Source organism: Sceloporus occidentalis, unplaced genomic scaffold, assembly GCF_023333645.1.
Source record: "Sceloporus occidentalis isolate IW3139 unplaced genomic scaffold, rSceOcc1.0.p SCAF_8, whole genome shotgun sequence".
Taxonomy (NCBI): Eukaryota; Metazoa; Chordata; class Lepidosauria; order Squamata; family Phrynosomatidae; genus Sceloporus; species Sceloporus occidentalis.
Window position 1 is genome coordinate 5,443,938 of NW_028316988.1, and position 16,702 is coordinate 5,460,639.

The 16,702-nt window shown below is 44.0% G+C and overlaps 1 protein-coding gene across 3 annotated transcripts in view; it reads right to left on the bottom strand.

Moving 5' to 3' along the window:
- LOC149307711 (segment polarity protein dishevelled homolog DVL-1-like) overlaps positions 1-16,702 on the bottom strand; it is a 64,780-nt gene that overhangs the window by 37,433 nt on the left and 10,645 nt on the right. For all 3 annotated transcript variants that reach the window (XM_089534296.1, XM_089534295.1, XM_089534297.1), the window contains exons 2-4: positions 11,945-12,014; positions 3,205-3,326; positions 1,520-1,632 (exon numbers count right to left, since the gene is read on the bottom strand). In XM_089534296.1, coding sequence (XP_089390422.1) covers positions 1,520-1,632; positions 3,205-3,326; positions 11,945-12,014 — 305 coding nt within the window. The remainder of the gene's footprint in view (positions 1-1,519; positions 1,633-3,204; positions 3,327-11,944; positions 12,015-16,702) is intronic.

The window sequence follows — 16,702 nt, forward strand, 5'->3', positions numbered from 1 at the left end:
TGCATCTTATTCACCGTTTCAGAAACTGCCAGACCCAAAGACAGAACATCGTCTAGTTAGACCCAAGGTCTGATCAGCTAAAGGGAGAAGGGCAGATTTTAAGGTTTATTGAAACACACACAGAGACACCACAAAAAGCTCGCTTGCTTGCTTCCGTCGCTCCCCTTCGCGCTGTGTCATTACTTGTCATCTGCACAAGTCTCAGCCCACCTGCACCGTTTGAGAATTCGCCAGCGCAAGAGAATTCCTTTCAGACCAACCTTACAAAATTCCTTTTTTGGCTAACAGCTTAATAGTTGCTGGGTCTCACGCACTGGGGATGGGTGGTTGGAACAAATAGAAAAGGATGGCACGGACATCACTGTCATTATGTTTATATCTCACTTTCTGCCCAATCTGGACTCAAGGTTGCTTACAAAGGTTTTAGCAGATACAGCTGAAAGTGTTCATCATACAAAAGTGAAAACACACAATGCTTTGACTGTGTGTTCCTGCATGGCAGGGGAGTGGACTGGATGGCCCTTAATTAAACAAAATCTACAGTATTAATAAAATTAAAAGCAGTAAAAACAGATACACACACAAAACACAGTGCATGAAAGATGCTTTTCCCACAAGTAGTTAGCTCATAAGGCCTACCAAAACAAAAAGGTCTTCACCTGCCTATGGACAGATAGCAAAGAAGGTGGCAGTCTAACCTCTCTAGGAAGGGAGCTGCAGAGTCTGGGGACAGCCACCAAGAAGGCCTATCTTGTGCTTCCACCAGGGAGCAACACACTTCAGGTTGCTGAATGAAGCTTGTTCTGAGGTTTTACTACTGAAGTCTGATTTTCTGAACTGAGTGTTAGTCCAGCGAGAAAGTTGTGGTGCTTTTGATAACTTGACTGGCCTAGGTAAATTTTGGAAGACAGCAGAATGGTGAAGTCACAGCCACACACACTGTTTTTGCAAGCTATTCTCGACATTTACACAAAGGAAAATGGCTCCACTGCCTTGGTGTAATGCCACGGCTGGATTCAGTTTGGGAACCTTCAGACCCACATTGCATTTCTCTAAGGATAAGACAAGACAAGCTGTGGAAGATTTGGGCAAAGAGATTCTAGTTCAGATTTTCACAACTTGAGAAACTGGAAAAATCACTTTTTTGAACTACAATTCCCAAAAGCAAGTATGACCACACTGGCTGGGTGATTCTGGGAGATGCAGTCCAAGAACATAATTTTTTCCAACCTCTATCATAGTGCCTACCAGATGTTGTGGACCAATGAAGGACCAAAAACCCAAAGTAGCTGAAAACAGATGAAGTTTCCACAAAAGGCGCATAACCACATCTTGCAGACAGACAAACCACAAAATATAAGCACTGAAGTGCTCTCTAAAAGGACTCATGAACACTGGATACCATTATTGCATTTGACATAAACCTCAGACCAATTTCTGAGGCTAACTTCTGTGCAGGAAAAAAACAATAACACAGAAGGTCCTTGGAAGGGAAGCAAAGCAATAGAAGTCAGCTTACCATCTTCATGCCCTTCCCGATTCCTTCGCCGATGTCTGTCCCGCCTATGGCTGACAACTGACTCTGTTCCCGTTTCATTGTCCAGTCCATCTCGACTGCTTGCAGCATTTGGGCTGTCGGGAAAAGAGACAGGGAGTTAGCATTCCAAACACACTTGAGCTGCTTAGGTAGAAATCCCCAAAGCTATCCTGCATCTTCAATGCATCTAGCTTCAAACTGCAGATCCAGAAAGACTAGGATCCCTCAAAAAAACTTAGGGCAGTGGTTCTTAGCTATTTCTCTACCATGGAGCCCCTTTAAATATCTTTTGTTGCTGCAGACCATCAAGGCTTAAGTTAAGATTTAAAATCCTAAAGTGCATTAAATATTTATTTAAAGGAGCTTGTCAAGAGGATGGAATATAAATGTTTCCCACGTGATTCAAAAGTCATTCAAATATCACAAAGACAAAAGATGGATGGATGGGCAGACTGACAAAGGAGAGGAGAGAGAAATAAGTAAACGTGTGATGGAAAAGGTTTTTTGCTCTGCCCAAGACCCAGAAGAGTCACTGTCAGTAAGGATAAAGAAAGCAGAGCTCGGCAGGTTATGTGACTTTCTAAGCACATAAGAGGCAAAGAATGCGTTAGCCTCGCAGGGATGTGACAGCAGTCCTCATGCACTTCTGCAATGGAAGAACCACAAGAGGGCAGCAGAACCTTGGCCAGAAATTAGAGTCCAGAGGCAAGGCCCTGACAGCGCAGGTTCTCCCTGGCTTTTTTTCCTCCCCAGGTGGAAAATATATACAATGAATGACAAACTGGGAGATACAGTCAAGCAAGCAACAAGGAGGTGCTTATGGCTCAATAATAATAATAGTTTCTACACTGGATTGGGACTCAAAGAGCCTTGCAGTCTAAAAACACAGTGCAATTAAAAACTTATAGAAGTGCCAATTAAAATGGAATTAAACTATTACAATATTAAAACAGATCAGTTGTTTAAAACAGAATACAATTTAAAAAGATAAAAGCACTTAAAAACCATACACCAGTGATGGTGAACCTTTTCGAGGCCGAGTGCCCAAACTGCAACCCAAAACCCACTTATTTATTGCAAAGTGCCGTGTCCCTCTGGCTTTCTAGTAACAAACTCTGGCAAACTCTGTGCTGGGGCGACGGCACATGTGCCCACGGAGAGGGCTTTGAGTGCCACCTCTGGCACGCGTGCCATAGGTTCTCCATCACTGCCATACACCTTGTAATAATACAACACCTCCAGGGTGTTAGCGTCTCTCTAGCAGAAAGAGGTTCTTGCATGTACATGTGCCAACACAAGGGACTGGTGATGTCGGAGAACTCCAGCCCTCATCATCCCTGATCACTTCCCATGCTGACTGGGACACCTGGAGAGCCACAAATTCCCCATCCATCCCTTCTCTAACAGTTAGCCTCCTTGGATAGGAAGGCAAAGGGCAGATGTAGTTTTAGATCTGGGAAATGTGTACCATCTCTTGATTGAATTAAAAAGTTGGGAGTAAGTGAAAGAAACAGTACCTGCTCCTATGTGCTTCTTGGGGCAACAGAAAAAACATTTCACAGAAAGCTTGTGGTTAGGCACCTGGGGGGAGCACCAATCATAAGCTGCTTAGGATCTCCTAATAGCATACAATAACTTGTTTAGTTATAGATTTAAAAGAGCATTACTGAAAGGAGGGGGGCCGGGAGTCTCCAATGCCTCCAGTTCTCTCGAGGGGAGGAGGAAGGTCTGTGTGGCTTTCGGTGCACTGGGAACCGGTGTCCGAATGAGAGCTCTCCGCCAGGACCAACTGCAAGAGTCAAAGCAGGTAGGGAGTTAGACACAGAAGACAGGCAGCAGCAATTCAATAACCACACTGAAAACTTTAATTTAAAACAGTTAAAAAGGCAGCTAAAACATCACAATAATGATAAAAAAATATTGCACACTCCAATTAAAACACCTTCCACAATGGCCAGTTAACAGTCAAAGGCCTAAATAAATACAAAGGATCTTATAACTCAGGTAGGCTCAGTTTTTCAGATAGGCTTGTCCTAAGTCACATGAGGCTTTGTAGGTCACAAGCAACACTTTGAATTGGGCCCAAAAATGGACCCGTATCCAGTGAAGCTGTTTCACTTTAGGAGCTTTACATTTTCTATAAGCAATCCCAGTGAGCATTTTGGTTGCAGTATTTTGGGTCTGTTGCAGTTTCCAAAAAGTTTCCAAAGGCAGACCCATGTAGTAGAGGCATTAGAGTAATTAAAATAGCATTGAATCAAGACATGTGCTACTGTAGCCAGATCTCACATCTTCAGGAACAGAGGCAGCAGGCACACTAGCTTTAACTGTGCAAATGCACTCCGCGATAGCACCAAGACCTGGTCCTCTGAGCTCAGTGCTGAATCAACCCGCTGCCAAGGAAGGCTGAACAAGGGCAACTGTACCTCTCAGAGTGAATGTAGCTTAGAGCTGCAATGCTCCATTCATTTTGTTATTGACACCTCTCTGACACATGTGCACAATCGCACAGCCGCAGAAACACTGTTCCTTGATGTACCCTCTTCCATCAGCTATGAGGACAGCTACTGCATCCTACCTCAGGGGACCTGTGGCCACATCAGGTGCTTCATGGATGTGTTGAAATAGGGTAGTAGCCAACCGTTCTGTCTCAATAGCATGGCCAACTATTTGTAGCCACCCAGAACCCAATTTGGGAGAAGATATCAGGAACAAAAGAGGTGCACCTAGGGGTCCTCTCAAATACTGATGGAGTGAATGTGCATCTGAAAATTGCCCACCTCACAGTCACACTAACTCACTCGAAGTGTGAAGTTGAAGGCTTTCATGACCGGCATCCAGTTTTTTGTGGGTTTTTCGGACTCTGTGGCCATGTTCTAGCAGAGTTTCTTCCTGACGTTTCACCAGCGTCTGTGGCTGGCATCTTCTCTGAAGATGGATCTTCAGAGAAGAAGATCTCTGATTATAATAATCAGTGGCTCTTCAGTTCTTTTCTGACTTATGATGAAACTAAGGTGAATCTATCACAGAGATTTCTTGGCAGTGGGCTTGCCCTTGTCTTCCTTTTAAGGATGTGAGAATGTGACTTGTCCTTACCTACTGGGCTTCTATAACTGAGGATGTATTCAAACCCTGGTCTCCTAGTATTCTAACCCAGCACCCAAACTGTCGGACCAAGCTGGCTCTCAAGCACCCAGGCTCCCCCAAATTGTTTGGATTATCTTTCACTCCAAAAGCGTGCCACAACAATTTACTCCCCCAACACTTCAAAAGCAAAGCGAAACACAACAGAACAAAAAGGCTCAAACAATGGTTGCCTCCTGGCAGAAGTACAGCAGGAGGAATCGGCCCAGTGCCCCCAGTGCTGTTTGTCACCCTTGTTTTTAAGACAATATAATTAAGAGCTCTTTTAACAAAGACGCCTCTCCTCTGCACCAGAACAAAGTGGAGAGTGTGATGCTCACACATTGTAATTTCAATTTCTTCAAACATCAGCCAGCTGGATTACCAATGCAGACTGTAAAAGGTAGGAGGCTGTAGCAGCATTTGGAAAAGTTACTCTTGGGAGCTGCAACAGGAACTTTTCCAAAGTGTAAGAGCTGCAGCAAAATACTGTGGGTGGGTATATGTGTATTGTGTGTCTGGGAAAACATCACAGGCAAAGAGGCCAAAAAGAGAAAGACTATGGCCCCATACAGACAGGCCAAAATAAAGCTGCTTCGGGTCAATTTGGAGGTATGCTGTTTAAATGATGCATGCATACTAAGAATGTGGAAGGTGCGCCAAAGCTGCACTCCACTCCTCAGGACTGGGTTGTGGCTTTGGTACAGCTTCCGGACTCTTAGTACTCATGCATCATTTAAACAGCATACCTCCAAAGTGACTCAAAGCAGCTTTATTTTGGCCTGTCTGTATGGGGCCTAAGACTATTAGTGCAAGGGTATTGAGGAAGGAGAAATTGAGGAAAGGATACAAGCATTTTGTATGTTCTCCTCCTTGTTAGGCTTCTATTGGAAAACAGTGAGTGGTGTTTTTTCAGAGAGAGATTGAGGCATGCTGTTTCTGCTGACAGCAGCACCTGCTTGCATTAAGCGCAGGCTGATGAGATAGGAAAGAGAGAGAAAAGTAGCAATGGTGACAAGGGTTTTCAGACGAGGACATTCTCTTCTGACCTCTAGATGTCAAACTCATTTCTTAACTTGGATCTGAGATGCTTGCATGGCAGGAGTTTGTCATACAGCCATCTGACATTCTCGGGATTTTTTAATAAGTCCTTGCTGCCATGAAGACAGTTCAAATGCAAGTGAGAATGCCTTGCTCAACATGTCAGAAACCAGCCAAATAGGACTTGTAATTGGAAAAATGGCATCGCTGACAACATTGCCAAATCAAACCGTTAAAGAGAGAGCATATTTCTAGGTTGAAATCAACAGAGCCACCAATCTCTTTCTCATTTTGATTTTAATAATGGAATTTGGATCAGATCAGATCAGAAATAAACAGACTTCTTTCTAGTTGTGAAGAAAGAAATCAGTGTTATTTCTCAGCTCAGTCAAGGTGATGCGGTCGTTGGCAGCTTTCGTCCTACCAGAGGTACAAGGCATAGGTTAAAAGTAGCACATCTTGCGACTAGCATCAAACTTATTTAACACTGGAAAAAAGCATTTTGCTTAACGTTGAATAAAGCAGACTGTTGCTGGTTCTCTAGATCCATGATTTGGATTCACCAAAAACCCATGACATTAATTCTCTCAAGCCTGATATCTTCTTCAGTCCCTGAACGAGTGGTAGGAGGTGGCATCCATGCCAGCAGCGCCATGAATCTGCTCCAGAATTTAGCCTGAGCTTTAAAGGAATGGTTGAAGCTATAGAACCTATTTGAGAGATAGTTCATCAGCCTGGATAGCTCCTTTAAAGTCTGAATTGAAACTTGGAGTGTATTTACCGCACCCACTGATATCAGAATTGGGAATATCCAAGCACTCTGCAGCTGCAAAGTAACATCTTCTCAGCATAGCCAAAATATCTGCACATAGAAATACGTTGCGCCAGCACTACACAACCCCAATGCAGGACAGCAACACTGTGCAACACATGCCAATGACTGGATGGCATGCAATCCCCAGTGCCCAACCTCAAGGCACAACTGCACTGAACAACCACAATATACAATGCACAGTGCAAAACTGCAATGTGCAGCATGCTTTATGAGCAACTCAACTTCCATCATTATTGGCGGACTACATTTGTTGCATTACTGCAAATAATTCACACCTCCATGCAGAGCACAAGTGATGCATGCCTAATTCACTAATAGAATGCCAGCTTGTAGTGTGCTGAAATTCTACAAAAGTGGTCAGGAAGAGAGCTAAAATAGAAATAAATAGGTGACTGTGGTCCCAATACAGACAAGCCAAAATAAAGCTGCTTCAGGTCACTTTGGAGGTATGCTGTTTAAATAATGCATGCATACTAAGAGTCCGGAAGCCACATCAAAGTCATGATTCAGTCCTAAGGACTGGAGCGCAGCTTTGGTACAACTTCTAGACTCTTAGTATGCATGCATCATTTAAACAGCATAGCCCCTAAGTGACTTGAAGCAGCTTTATTTTGACCTGTCTGTATGGGGCCTGTGTTTCCAGCAAAGATTTGGAGTAAAAAACACTCATTGCCTCCATCTGACCTGAAAAGACTATAAAGAATTCCAGGTCAGACAGCATGGGTTTTGCCTGGGTAGATGGTAGTTAGTATGCTGGCTTTTGACCTCAGCATAGAAGTAGTATAAATATAAGAAGAATCCAGCTGAATGAGACTGAAGGTCCATCTAGCACAGTGATGGCGAACCTATGGTACGCGTGCCAGAAGTGGCACTCAGAGCCCTCTCTGTGGGCACATGTGCCATTGTCCCAGCACAGAGTTTGCCAGTGTTTGCTACTAGAAAGCCAGAGGGACATGGCACTTTGCAATAAATAAGTGGGTTCTGGGTTGCAGTTTGGGCACTCGGCCTCAAAAAGGTTCACCATCACTGATCTAGCATAACATCCTCTTTTTCACTGTTCAAAGCAAAGGACAATTCTTTGCCCCCATTTGAGGAACAGAAACCAGCTGAGCTGGCAGCTAAATCTTGCTCAAACGATGGTACTAGAATAGCATCCTTCACTAAGGTTGCACAGGTCTTTGGCGATATACAGGGAAAACAAGCTTTCATCTCCATGCACAATGCGCTTGAGGGCAGCAGGCTCATTTAGAGGGTGCAGGAAAGACTATGTGATGGACTCACATCTCCGCCCTCTTACAATCTAAAAAGACGTGACAGAAAAGGATAAGGGGATGGCAGTGAGAAAGGGACTGGACAGACCAATGATTTGAGTCCATATTTGGCAATTCCATAATCTGATCACTTTCATATAAATGGAGGGGAGAAGGGATTCCACAATGGCCCCTACCATCAGTGGTGCCTTTTGTCCCCATGTGGTGCCTCTCAATCTGGGGCAGGGATGAATAGGTCTTGATCAAAATATGGAAAGTGGAAAACACTGTGCCAGGAAAGCGCATACACGCAAACACACAAAAGGAGAATAAGTAGATATCATGGCCGCTTTTTCTCCGCCCCGATACTGAGACATTGTGGTTGGATAAAAGAAGCATGACATCACCATGAGCCAACCGGGAAACCGCGCCAGTCCCAAAGCGACAAGTTGGATTTTAAGAAATAGAAATAAAAAAGAGCTTCCATTATTGCAACCCACCTATTGGACAGAAAGAAAGAAAGAAAGAAAGAAAGAAAGAAAGAAAGAGAGAGACAATGGCCAACCCACTGTGCGCAACCTGTCACCAGTCAGTACTCGGCTAGTTTGAAAACCAGCATGTACTGCGAGTTTATTCTTTCAGCAAAAAAGCTGACCTCAGCAGGGTGGCTGAAGCTGGATTATCAGAGGAAAATGAGGGAGTCTTATCAGAGCATGGAAGAGCGATCAGACTCCGGAGCATCCTTTGTGAGCGAATGCACCCGTGTGCACACACAGACATGCACACACATATGCAGCACCAAGTGAAGGAAAAGGTGCAGAACAGCCAACTTTAAGGTTAAAGAGAATTCAAAGGAGAGGTGACCCAGCTATCCCAGTTATTTCTTAAATACACCAGAGATAGACCGTAACAAAGCTAGGGACCCTCTTTTCCAGCACAAGGACCAGATTCAGTTTCAGAGACATTTTTATGGGAGTCAAAGTCACTGGGAGGAGGTTGTTATAATGCAAAAGGCTGTTACAAGGTGGAACCAAATATACCAACAAACCAGGGGTAAGCAAAGTGCAACGCATGATTCAGAGACCCCACTTTTGCAATCCCTGATGCCCTTTGCCAGCCCCATGCAAAAGCCCCCATGAACCCCACCCAGTAGTTACCTCCCCCCAAATACTTCTATTTTCATAGGGTGTTTTCTCACAATGGCAATGGGAAGTGACACAACATCACTTCTGGTTGCCATTTTGGGAAGGACTGCAACAAAGGCAGATGTGTTTGAGAGCATTGTCAAGTGAGGTGCAGGCCTATGGAAGACGGAAAATGGGGAAATTGCCCCTAGAACACATGCAGATGCCTACCATGGCATAAACCTTTTTGTGCCAGTAACTAAGCCTTTGTAGAAGCATTTCAACTATTTAACATAAGAATAGCCATTTCAGCCTTTTCTTTCTTTAAAAAAAAATCTTATTTTATAGTATATGCACTCTGTAAGGAATGGCCATGTAGGTAATCCTTAGCATTTGGAAGAATTGCTACTTAAATGTGTTGATATTACAATATCATGTAGCTAATGTGATCCATTAGGAGTAAGAGCAATGCTTCTGGATCTCACATGCCACCTTTGCTTGGTCATTTCTCAGCTTTGTGTATTCTTCCACAATTTCTTATTTGATTTATTATATCTTTATATGATGCCAAAATATTAAGATAGTTGTTACTGCAAAAGAAAAAAGAAAAAAGAATAGGAACGAGTTACTTTTCCAACCTCTGTTCAGCAAAGAAAATTTGCTTGATCAATTAATCGCCCAGCATTTTAGTAACAGTTTAAGGCATGCTGATCCTAACATATAATTGCATCTCTTCAGAGGCCAGCCTCCACTTTTTAAGAAGCCTTGTAGCAATTTGTCCAGCCTTTTTAAAAAGGCTTGAAAAGTCCAGGTCCTATGTGCTTTAATTTCCTCATTTTCCTTTTAAAATACACACACACACACACACACAATGACCCTCTGTCCAACCTCTGGCAAACATCTTGGTTGCCAAAATAGACACAGAAGGAAAGTCAACTGAAGGCAGAGAGTTCAATTTGCTAAATGATGTAGCAAATGTCATCCACAGTTTCTTGCCTAAGGCAAAACTCCAAAACCAACAAGACTTTTAATTGCACAACTGATGAGTCACAAAAAATGATGCTGACCCTTCATACACATGAGGAATTCTGGCTTGGACTGTGGGTTCCAGAGTAGCTAAGCTAGTGACTGGATTAACCAGTATGCCAAGTCAGCATGGGGTAGTGCCATGATGGCAAGCCTATGGCACACGTGCCGGAAGTGGCACATGATGCCATTTCGCCCTCCCAGACACCTGGCTACACAGCTATGGGTCTGGAACCGTGAGGAGGGGCAGAGAAACGGCCCATGCCGGCTTCTCCAGGCTCCCACCCGTCCTTCCTGACTCCCAGCTGTCTCTCAAAGATAGTCTGCTTTATGTCCACACCAGAGCCAGAATGTGAGACTGGTAGCTCTTGATCTGTTGCTGAAATACATCTCCCCATCCCTGGCTGTTGGCCATACTGACTGAAGCTGATGGGAGTTAAGAGTTGAAAATCTGAAGGGTCACAGGTCCTTCCCTCCTACACTACAGTGTGACCCTAAGCATTGCAAAGAAATGTTTGATATAAATGGCAGGAAGGTGCATACATCAGTGGTTAGAGCACCTACTTTGCATGCAAAAATCCCGAGTTGGCCCTGCCAACTAAAACGGGACAGGAATCATGCAGCCTTTTGAGCATTGCTGGACTGCAATTCCAAGCATTCCTCATAGTTGAATATGGTGGCTAGGTTGGAAGGGACTTGGAATCCAACAACACCTGGAAAGTCACATGATTCCCATACCTGAACTAAAAGGATCATTTATGAAAGTGGCACACACATGTGCGCACACACACATAGAGGTTACTGAGAGAGAGAGAGAGAGAGAGTTTAAACCACCATAAATACAGCCCCGCTTGGCTTAGGAACCCTACTTGGTGAGTCATCCCCAAGCACCATGAAATCTTGCATGGTGTTTCTACAAACCTCTTGGGAGCGTTCCAAAGGGAGCCCGAGGTAGAAGACCGGGGGGGGGGGGGGATCTCAGGGATCATGCTTGGGCCTAGCAACATTTGGAAAAGTTACTTTTTGGGGTGGCAGCTCCCACAATTCCCCAACCAGCCACTGGTTATACTGGCTTGATGTTTCTGGCAGGTTGCAGTCTTTACAAGTACTGATTCCAAGTTCTAGAGCCTAGACTTTCCCAAGGCCTGAATCCTCTCTGTCTTCAATTACCTTCCCCACCCTCATCCCTACCATCCACCACAGATAAACATACAAGTGTGCATGTGTGAACATCAGCAGGCTGCAAAGTATCTGATCAGATTTGAAACATGCAGAGACAGGACTTTGGTATGGTAGCACTGCATCTAAGCACTGCCTGCATCTTGGCTGCTACCATCCTGGGCTTAGAGACAGAGGGATAGGTAGGCACTGCTGCACCATGCCCAGCCCCAGAAACATATGAAAGGCGTTCCCTCCATTCCATCATGATCTTGGAGACAAGAGAAGAACCAGCAGTATGTGCTGCAGTTGGTCCCCTTCCCCACTGCCATTCCCTTCTCTTTTTGTGTCTTTTTGGGTCTGATCCTTATCTCCAAAATAAGTTCGGCATCTTGAGTAAATCATTGGAGGTTCAAACTTAACCCTAGGAAAGATTCCCCATTCTACTCATCCACTAGGTGATTTTTAAAATGTCATACAAATGTCTTCCTCAGTTGTACCTAGAGATATCAAGGAATGAACCATTCACATGCAAGGCATGTAGTCTACTATGGAAATGTCTAAATTAAAGCTTTAGGTTTCAGAAGCTGAATGCTAGGAATAAAATTTCTAATGCAAACTGGAGTTCTTCATTTCAATGGGTGTTCACTAAATATGGAAAAGAAAGCTATATCTCACTGTGTGTGAGAAGCAGGGAGGGAACTGAAGCCAGTGGTAGGAGAGGTTGCATTAACTGCTCAGGGATCAAAACAAGAGACTGAACCATATGATGCCGGGCAATGTCTTGTGCCCAGCCTCAGAGCATCTCTGACTATATGCAGCCCAAATGAAAAGAAATGATGCAACATACCCAGGACACAACACGTCCATTGAAGCATGGCAGCTTTGCATTGTCATCGGAGATCTCTTCCTTTACCACCCTGGGAGGGAAGAAGAAGGGGAACACATCAGGAATTTGTATCAACTATAGGAAATTTAAGTACAGTAGATAAAACAGATCAAAAGCACAAACATTTGATGCAGGTTATTGGTGTTGTCACCTATTTGCTTATCAAATTTGCAGATACAGTGCACCCGCGTCATACGCGGATGCACCATATGTGGCTTTCACCATACGCACAATCAAAGCATCCCCGACAGATGGCCAAAGGAGAAAAAGCAGCTAAAGTGGTGGACTGGAACATGGGAGCCATGAAACACACTGGCTCATCTTGGGGCAGTCACACTTTTTTATTCTGCCCTACTTCAAAGGGTTGTTGTGAGGACAGAGTAAGGAAGAGGTAGTACAGACTGGCACTTTGTGCTGGCCTGACCACGTACCAGGGCTGAACTAAGGCAGAGCATCCACATGTTCCGAGCACTAGTTTCGCCACTCCGCCTCCATCATACTGCATGCCTGTTCACACAGTGCGCATCATTGTGACGTCCGTGTTGCGCAGCGCCCAAACTGTACTGGCCAAGCACACCTATGACGGCCCTTCCAGAAAGCTGCTCAGAGCAGCTTCTTTTAGGGAGTGGGTTGTTGCCGCAGAATGTGGCTGCTGTGGCACCAATCCAGGGAAGGAAGGGGCAGCTTCCAGCCGGCCATCTGTACTGCCCCGAAGACAGCCAGGTATCCTGTGATAAACCCATAGGGAAGAAAGCAGGTCATAAATGTAATAAATAACACTATAGGAGCTCTGATCTTTTAAAAGCTGGATAGGTTTTGTGAAAGCAAGTGAGTTTGAAACGATCAAGCGCCTTTCAACAAAATAATCACATATGATGTAAGCAGCAGCAACTTTCCACAGCCTACAGCTAGCAGCTGTAAAAACAACCCGTGTCTAAGACCATCCCTGAGAAGTTGACATCTGTAATTCTTTTGCGGATCCAGAGGCTGTCTCACTGAGGATTTGTCCCAAACACACAGCTTGAAGGAAACTGCTAATTGCTCCCAGTTGTCCTCAGCCACAATTCAGGTTTTACAAGGTTCATCAAAATGCAACTCCATCATTTTCTGAATTGTTCAATGGATTTTCATCGCTCTGAAAATTTATAATACAGGCTGTTCTCAAAGGGGTAGCAGCCCTGCTAATCTCCTGCAGCTGCAAAATAACAAAAGAGGTGTATATATCACCTTTAAGACTAACAGACTGATTGTAGCGTGAACATTCACGGAATACAATTCACTTCCTCAGATTCAGAGAGAGAGAGGTTTAATTAGACATGTATCTATGTAGCATATTTTGATTTCAGTAAGGCTTTTGACAAGGTCCACGTGATATGGGAAGGGAAGTAATAGTGCTACTCTATTCTACTCTGGTCAGGCCCCACCTGGAACACTGTGTCCAGTTCTGGGCACCACAATTTTAAAAGGATGTTGAGAAACTGGAGCATGTCCAAAGGAGGGCGACTAGTGGTGAAGGGTCTGAAAACCATGTCCTATGAGGAACGACTGAGGAAGCTGGGGGTGTTTAGCCTGGAGAAGAGAAGGTTAAGAGGTGATATGATAGCCCTGTTTAAATACTTAAAGGGATGGCATATTGAGAAGGGAGGAAGCTTGTTTTCTGCTGCTCCAGAGAACAGGACCCAGAGCAATGGATGCAAGCTCCAGGAAAAGATTCCACCTCAACATTAGGAGGAACTTCCTGACAGTAAGGGCAGTTCGACAGTGGAACACACTCCTTCCTCTGAGATTGTGGTGTAGTCTCCTTCCTTGGAGGTCTTTAAACAGAGGCTTGATGGCCATCTGTTGGGGATGCTGTGATTGAGAGTTCCTGCATGGCAGAATGGGGTTGGACTGAATGGCCCTTGTGGTCTCTTCCAACTCTATTATTCTATGATTCTATGACATGATACATCTGAACAGATGGGCTTTTGAAATTACAAACCCCTCATTATGTAGCCCTCAAATCCCATTGCTCACCCTGTTCTAACCATTATGCCATGCTGAAACAGTCTGAAAAATCTAAATGTGGCGGTCCAGCTGCATATGGGCCGGTCAGTAGGCTGAGATGTAGCTGAAGTTCTCAAGGAAGACATATGAAATTGCCTTCACTGCAATTTTCATCAAGCTGGTGTCTTCCAGATAAGCTGGACTTAAACATAGCCCAGGGACAGGTTATATGCTGCCCGGAGAGCTGTTTTTATGAAAGTCACAGATGCGGTGGTTAAATTTTTTGTATACAAATGAATATTTAGGAAATGCCCCAAGACGTCACCAAATGCACTTTAGGGTTTGCGGAGGGCATTTCCACCATGTTTAGGCTTTTGAATGTTCACCAATTTGATTCATATGTTCTCTCTAGGAATCTTTAAGTCCTCCAGCATCCACCAGACGTCATGCTGAAGGAGTAGAGGTGCCTATAAAGAATGCTTCTCTAGGCATTTGTAGGGTTTTCAGTGGGATTCTATGGTCAACATCTGGCAGATATTGACTAGAGGTGTGCTGGAGGACCTAGAGATTCCCAGAGAGGTGTTCTCTTGGGTAAAAAGACAAGGGTTTTGTGTGTGTTTTTCACTTTCACAAGGGTCCTGTGCCACTAACCCCAGCAAATGCAGAGGTCCCACTATACTAAAGAGGCACAGTACTCCTGCCGTCTCCTCTCTATCGGTTTTATTCCCATTTCCTCCATGTCCAGTTAGCAGGAGAAGGATCTGAAAGAGCCACTCAGAAGACAGAGAACTCTTCAAGCCAATCTTCAGTCCCAAGCAAAATTAATAAGCAGGAGGTCTAATGATGATGATGGTGATTGTTATTATTCAAATATACTAAACGGTGAATGGGAACATGGTTTGCCTGAAGCCAGATGCTATCTTTGGAGTTGTGTTTGCATGCATAGATCCATGTTAAGCAGCTAGAGCAATTTTGGGTGAGGGGCCGGAAGGGACAGGGTCATTATTAGCTCTTCAAGCAGCAGGAGTAATAGGGAGCAAATCTGAAAGCTGCAAGACCCCCAGGGAGGGAATGTTTCCGAAGGGCAAAGGACTGGTATTTGAATTAAATGTTGCTGCAGATGTGACAATGGGAAAATATAAGAATGGCTACAGAGGTAACAGGCCTTCAAAATAAGCCTATTTTAAATGCAAGGTATGTATTAGTTTCTGTGCCCCATCTGATCCATGAAGTGCCTTTAAATCTGGCTCTGATATTGGGCCATCCCCTTCTAGACCGGCCATTCCCAAATCAAAATCCTTCAACAGGGGTACACTTGTATGTTGTAAGAGGGCTGTATTATGCATGTCACAAGGAATTAATTTTAAAGACAACTGTCTTTAAAAAGCTGAAGGGGTGTCATGCAGAAGATGGAGTAAGCATGTTTTCTGCTGCTTGCTAGAACATGAACCGATGGATTCAAATTACAAGAAAAAAGATCCCATGTAAACATCAGGAAGAATTTCTTGATAAGCACATGCCATTCCTTGGTAAGCACTGCTTTGACAGTACCATAGACTGGCTTAGAGGGTGTGTGACCTCCTTTAGGTAAGGAGTTGGACTAGATACCCCTTGTGGTACCTTCCAGTGCTGATTCTATGGGCTCCAAGATTCCTGCCTCTGCTTTACAAGATGCAATCCAAAGGTCAAAAGAAGTACAAAGAAAAGGTGACAAATGGTACCTCAAATTCATAGCTGCAGTAAGCCCTAATTGAAAGCCCTGCATTGTTATGGTGCAATGATTTGGAATCAGGCCCTATGGAATGCCTTTTAATTTCAAACCCACCATCCATCATATCATTTCCACAACAGAACTACCTCCAGGCACCTGGGCTGCAATAACAAACCTTGCAGCAGGCCTCAGATCAGTGTAATCAGGGACCAAGAGCCCAGAGAAGCATTCATGTGCCACATGAATATTTAAAGACATCAAATATATTCGCCTTCATCGACAAACCAAGCAGTTCCTTTCAGCTGAAATTTTCAGACTAGGGTTGGTATCACGGAGTGTGTTAACCCATAACGTCAGCCCCATGGACTTCCTCGCATATCAGTACAGAATCCTTAATAATGTGTTTACATGCTTTGCCAAGTCAGCTTTCCCTGTTCTTGGATAGTACACAAGTGTCAGGAGTTGCATATGCTTTTGTCTTGCCATAATGTAATAATGGGATATGTAGTAGTGATACTAAGTTTTAGGAAAGTGCTGAGATAAGCCAGGAAAGGAGGCCAACACATTTGTAAAAAAGCATCTGCTGGTAACAACTAAGACAAAGGGCAGTCTGGGAAATGAGAGACAATGTATTAATTGTATTAATAATTTATCAAGTTTATTAATTTTATTTAACAAATAAGAATTAAGCCCGCCCAAAGTGTGAATTATGTGTAGTTTAATTATGTAGTTGTAATCTCTGCTGGTCAGGTCTGGCAATGAAAAGCCACCAGACTGGACTTATAGTTTCTTAATAAAGGCTTCTGTTTTTACTTCTGAGCCTGAGTTTGTTGCTTCAAATTTGCAGAACAGTACATCTAATATGACGAATTAGGTATAGTGAGATGCTAGGGTTGTTGCCCAAGAGGAAAGGAGGCAGTAGCAGGGAATGCAGGGATTTCAAGACTCTCTTTCTAAAAAAGAAACACACACACACACAACTTTCCAGCTTTGTTTACACAGCACAGCCAGCATTTTTATTT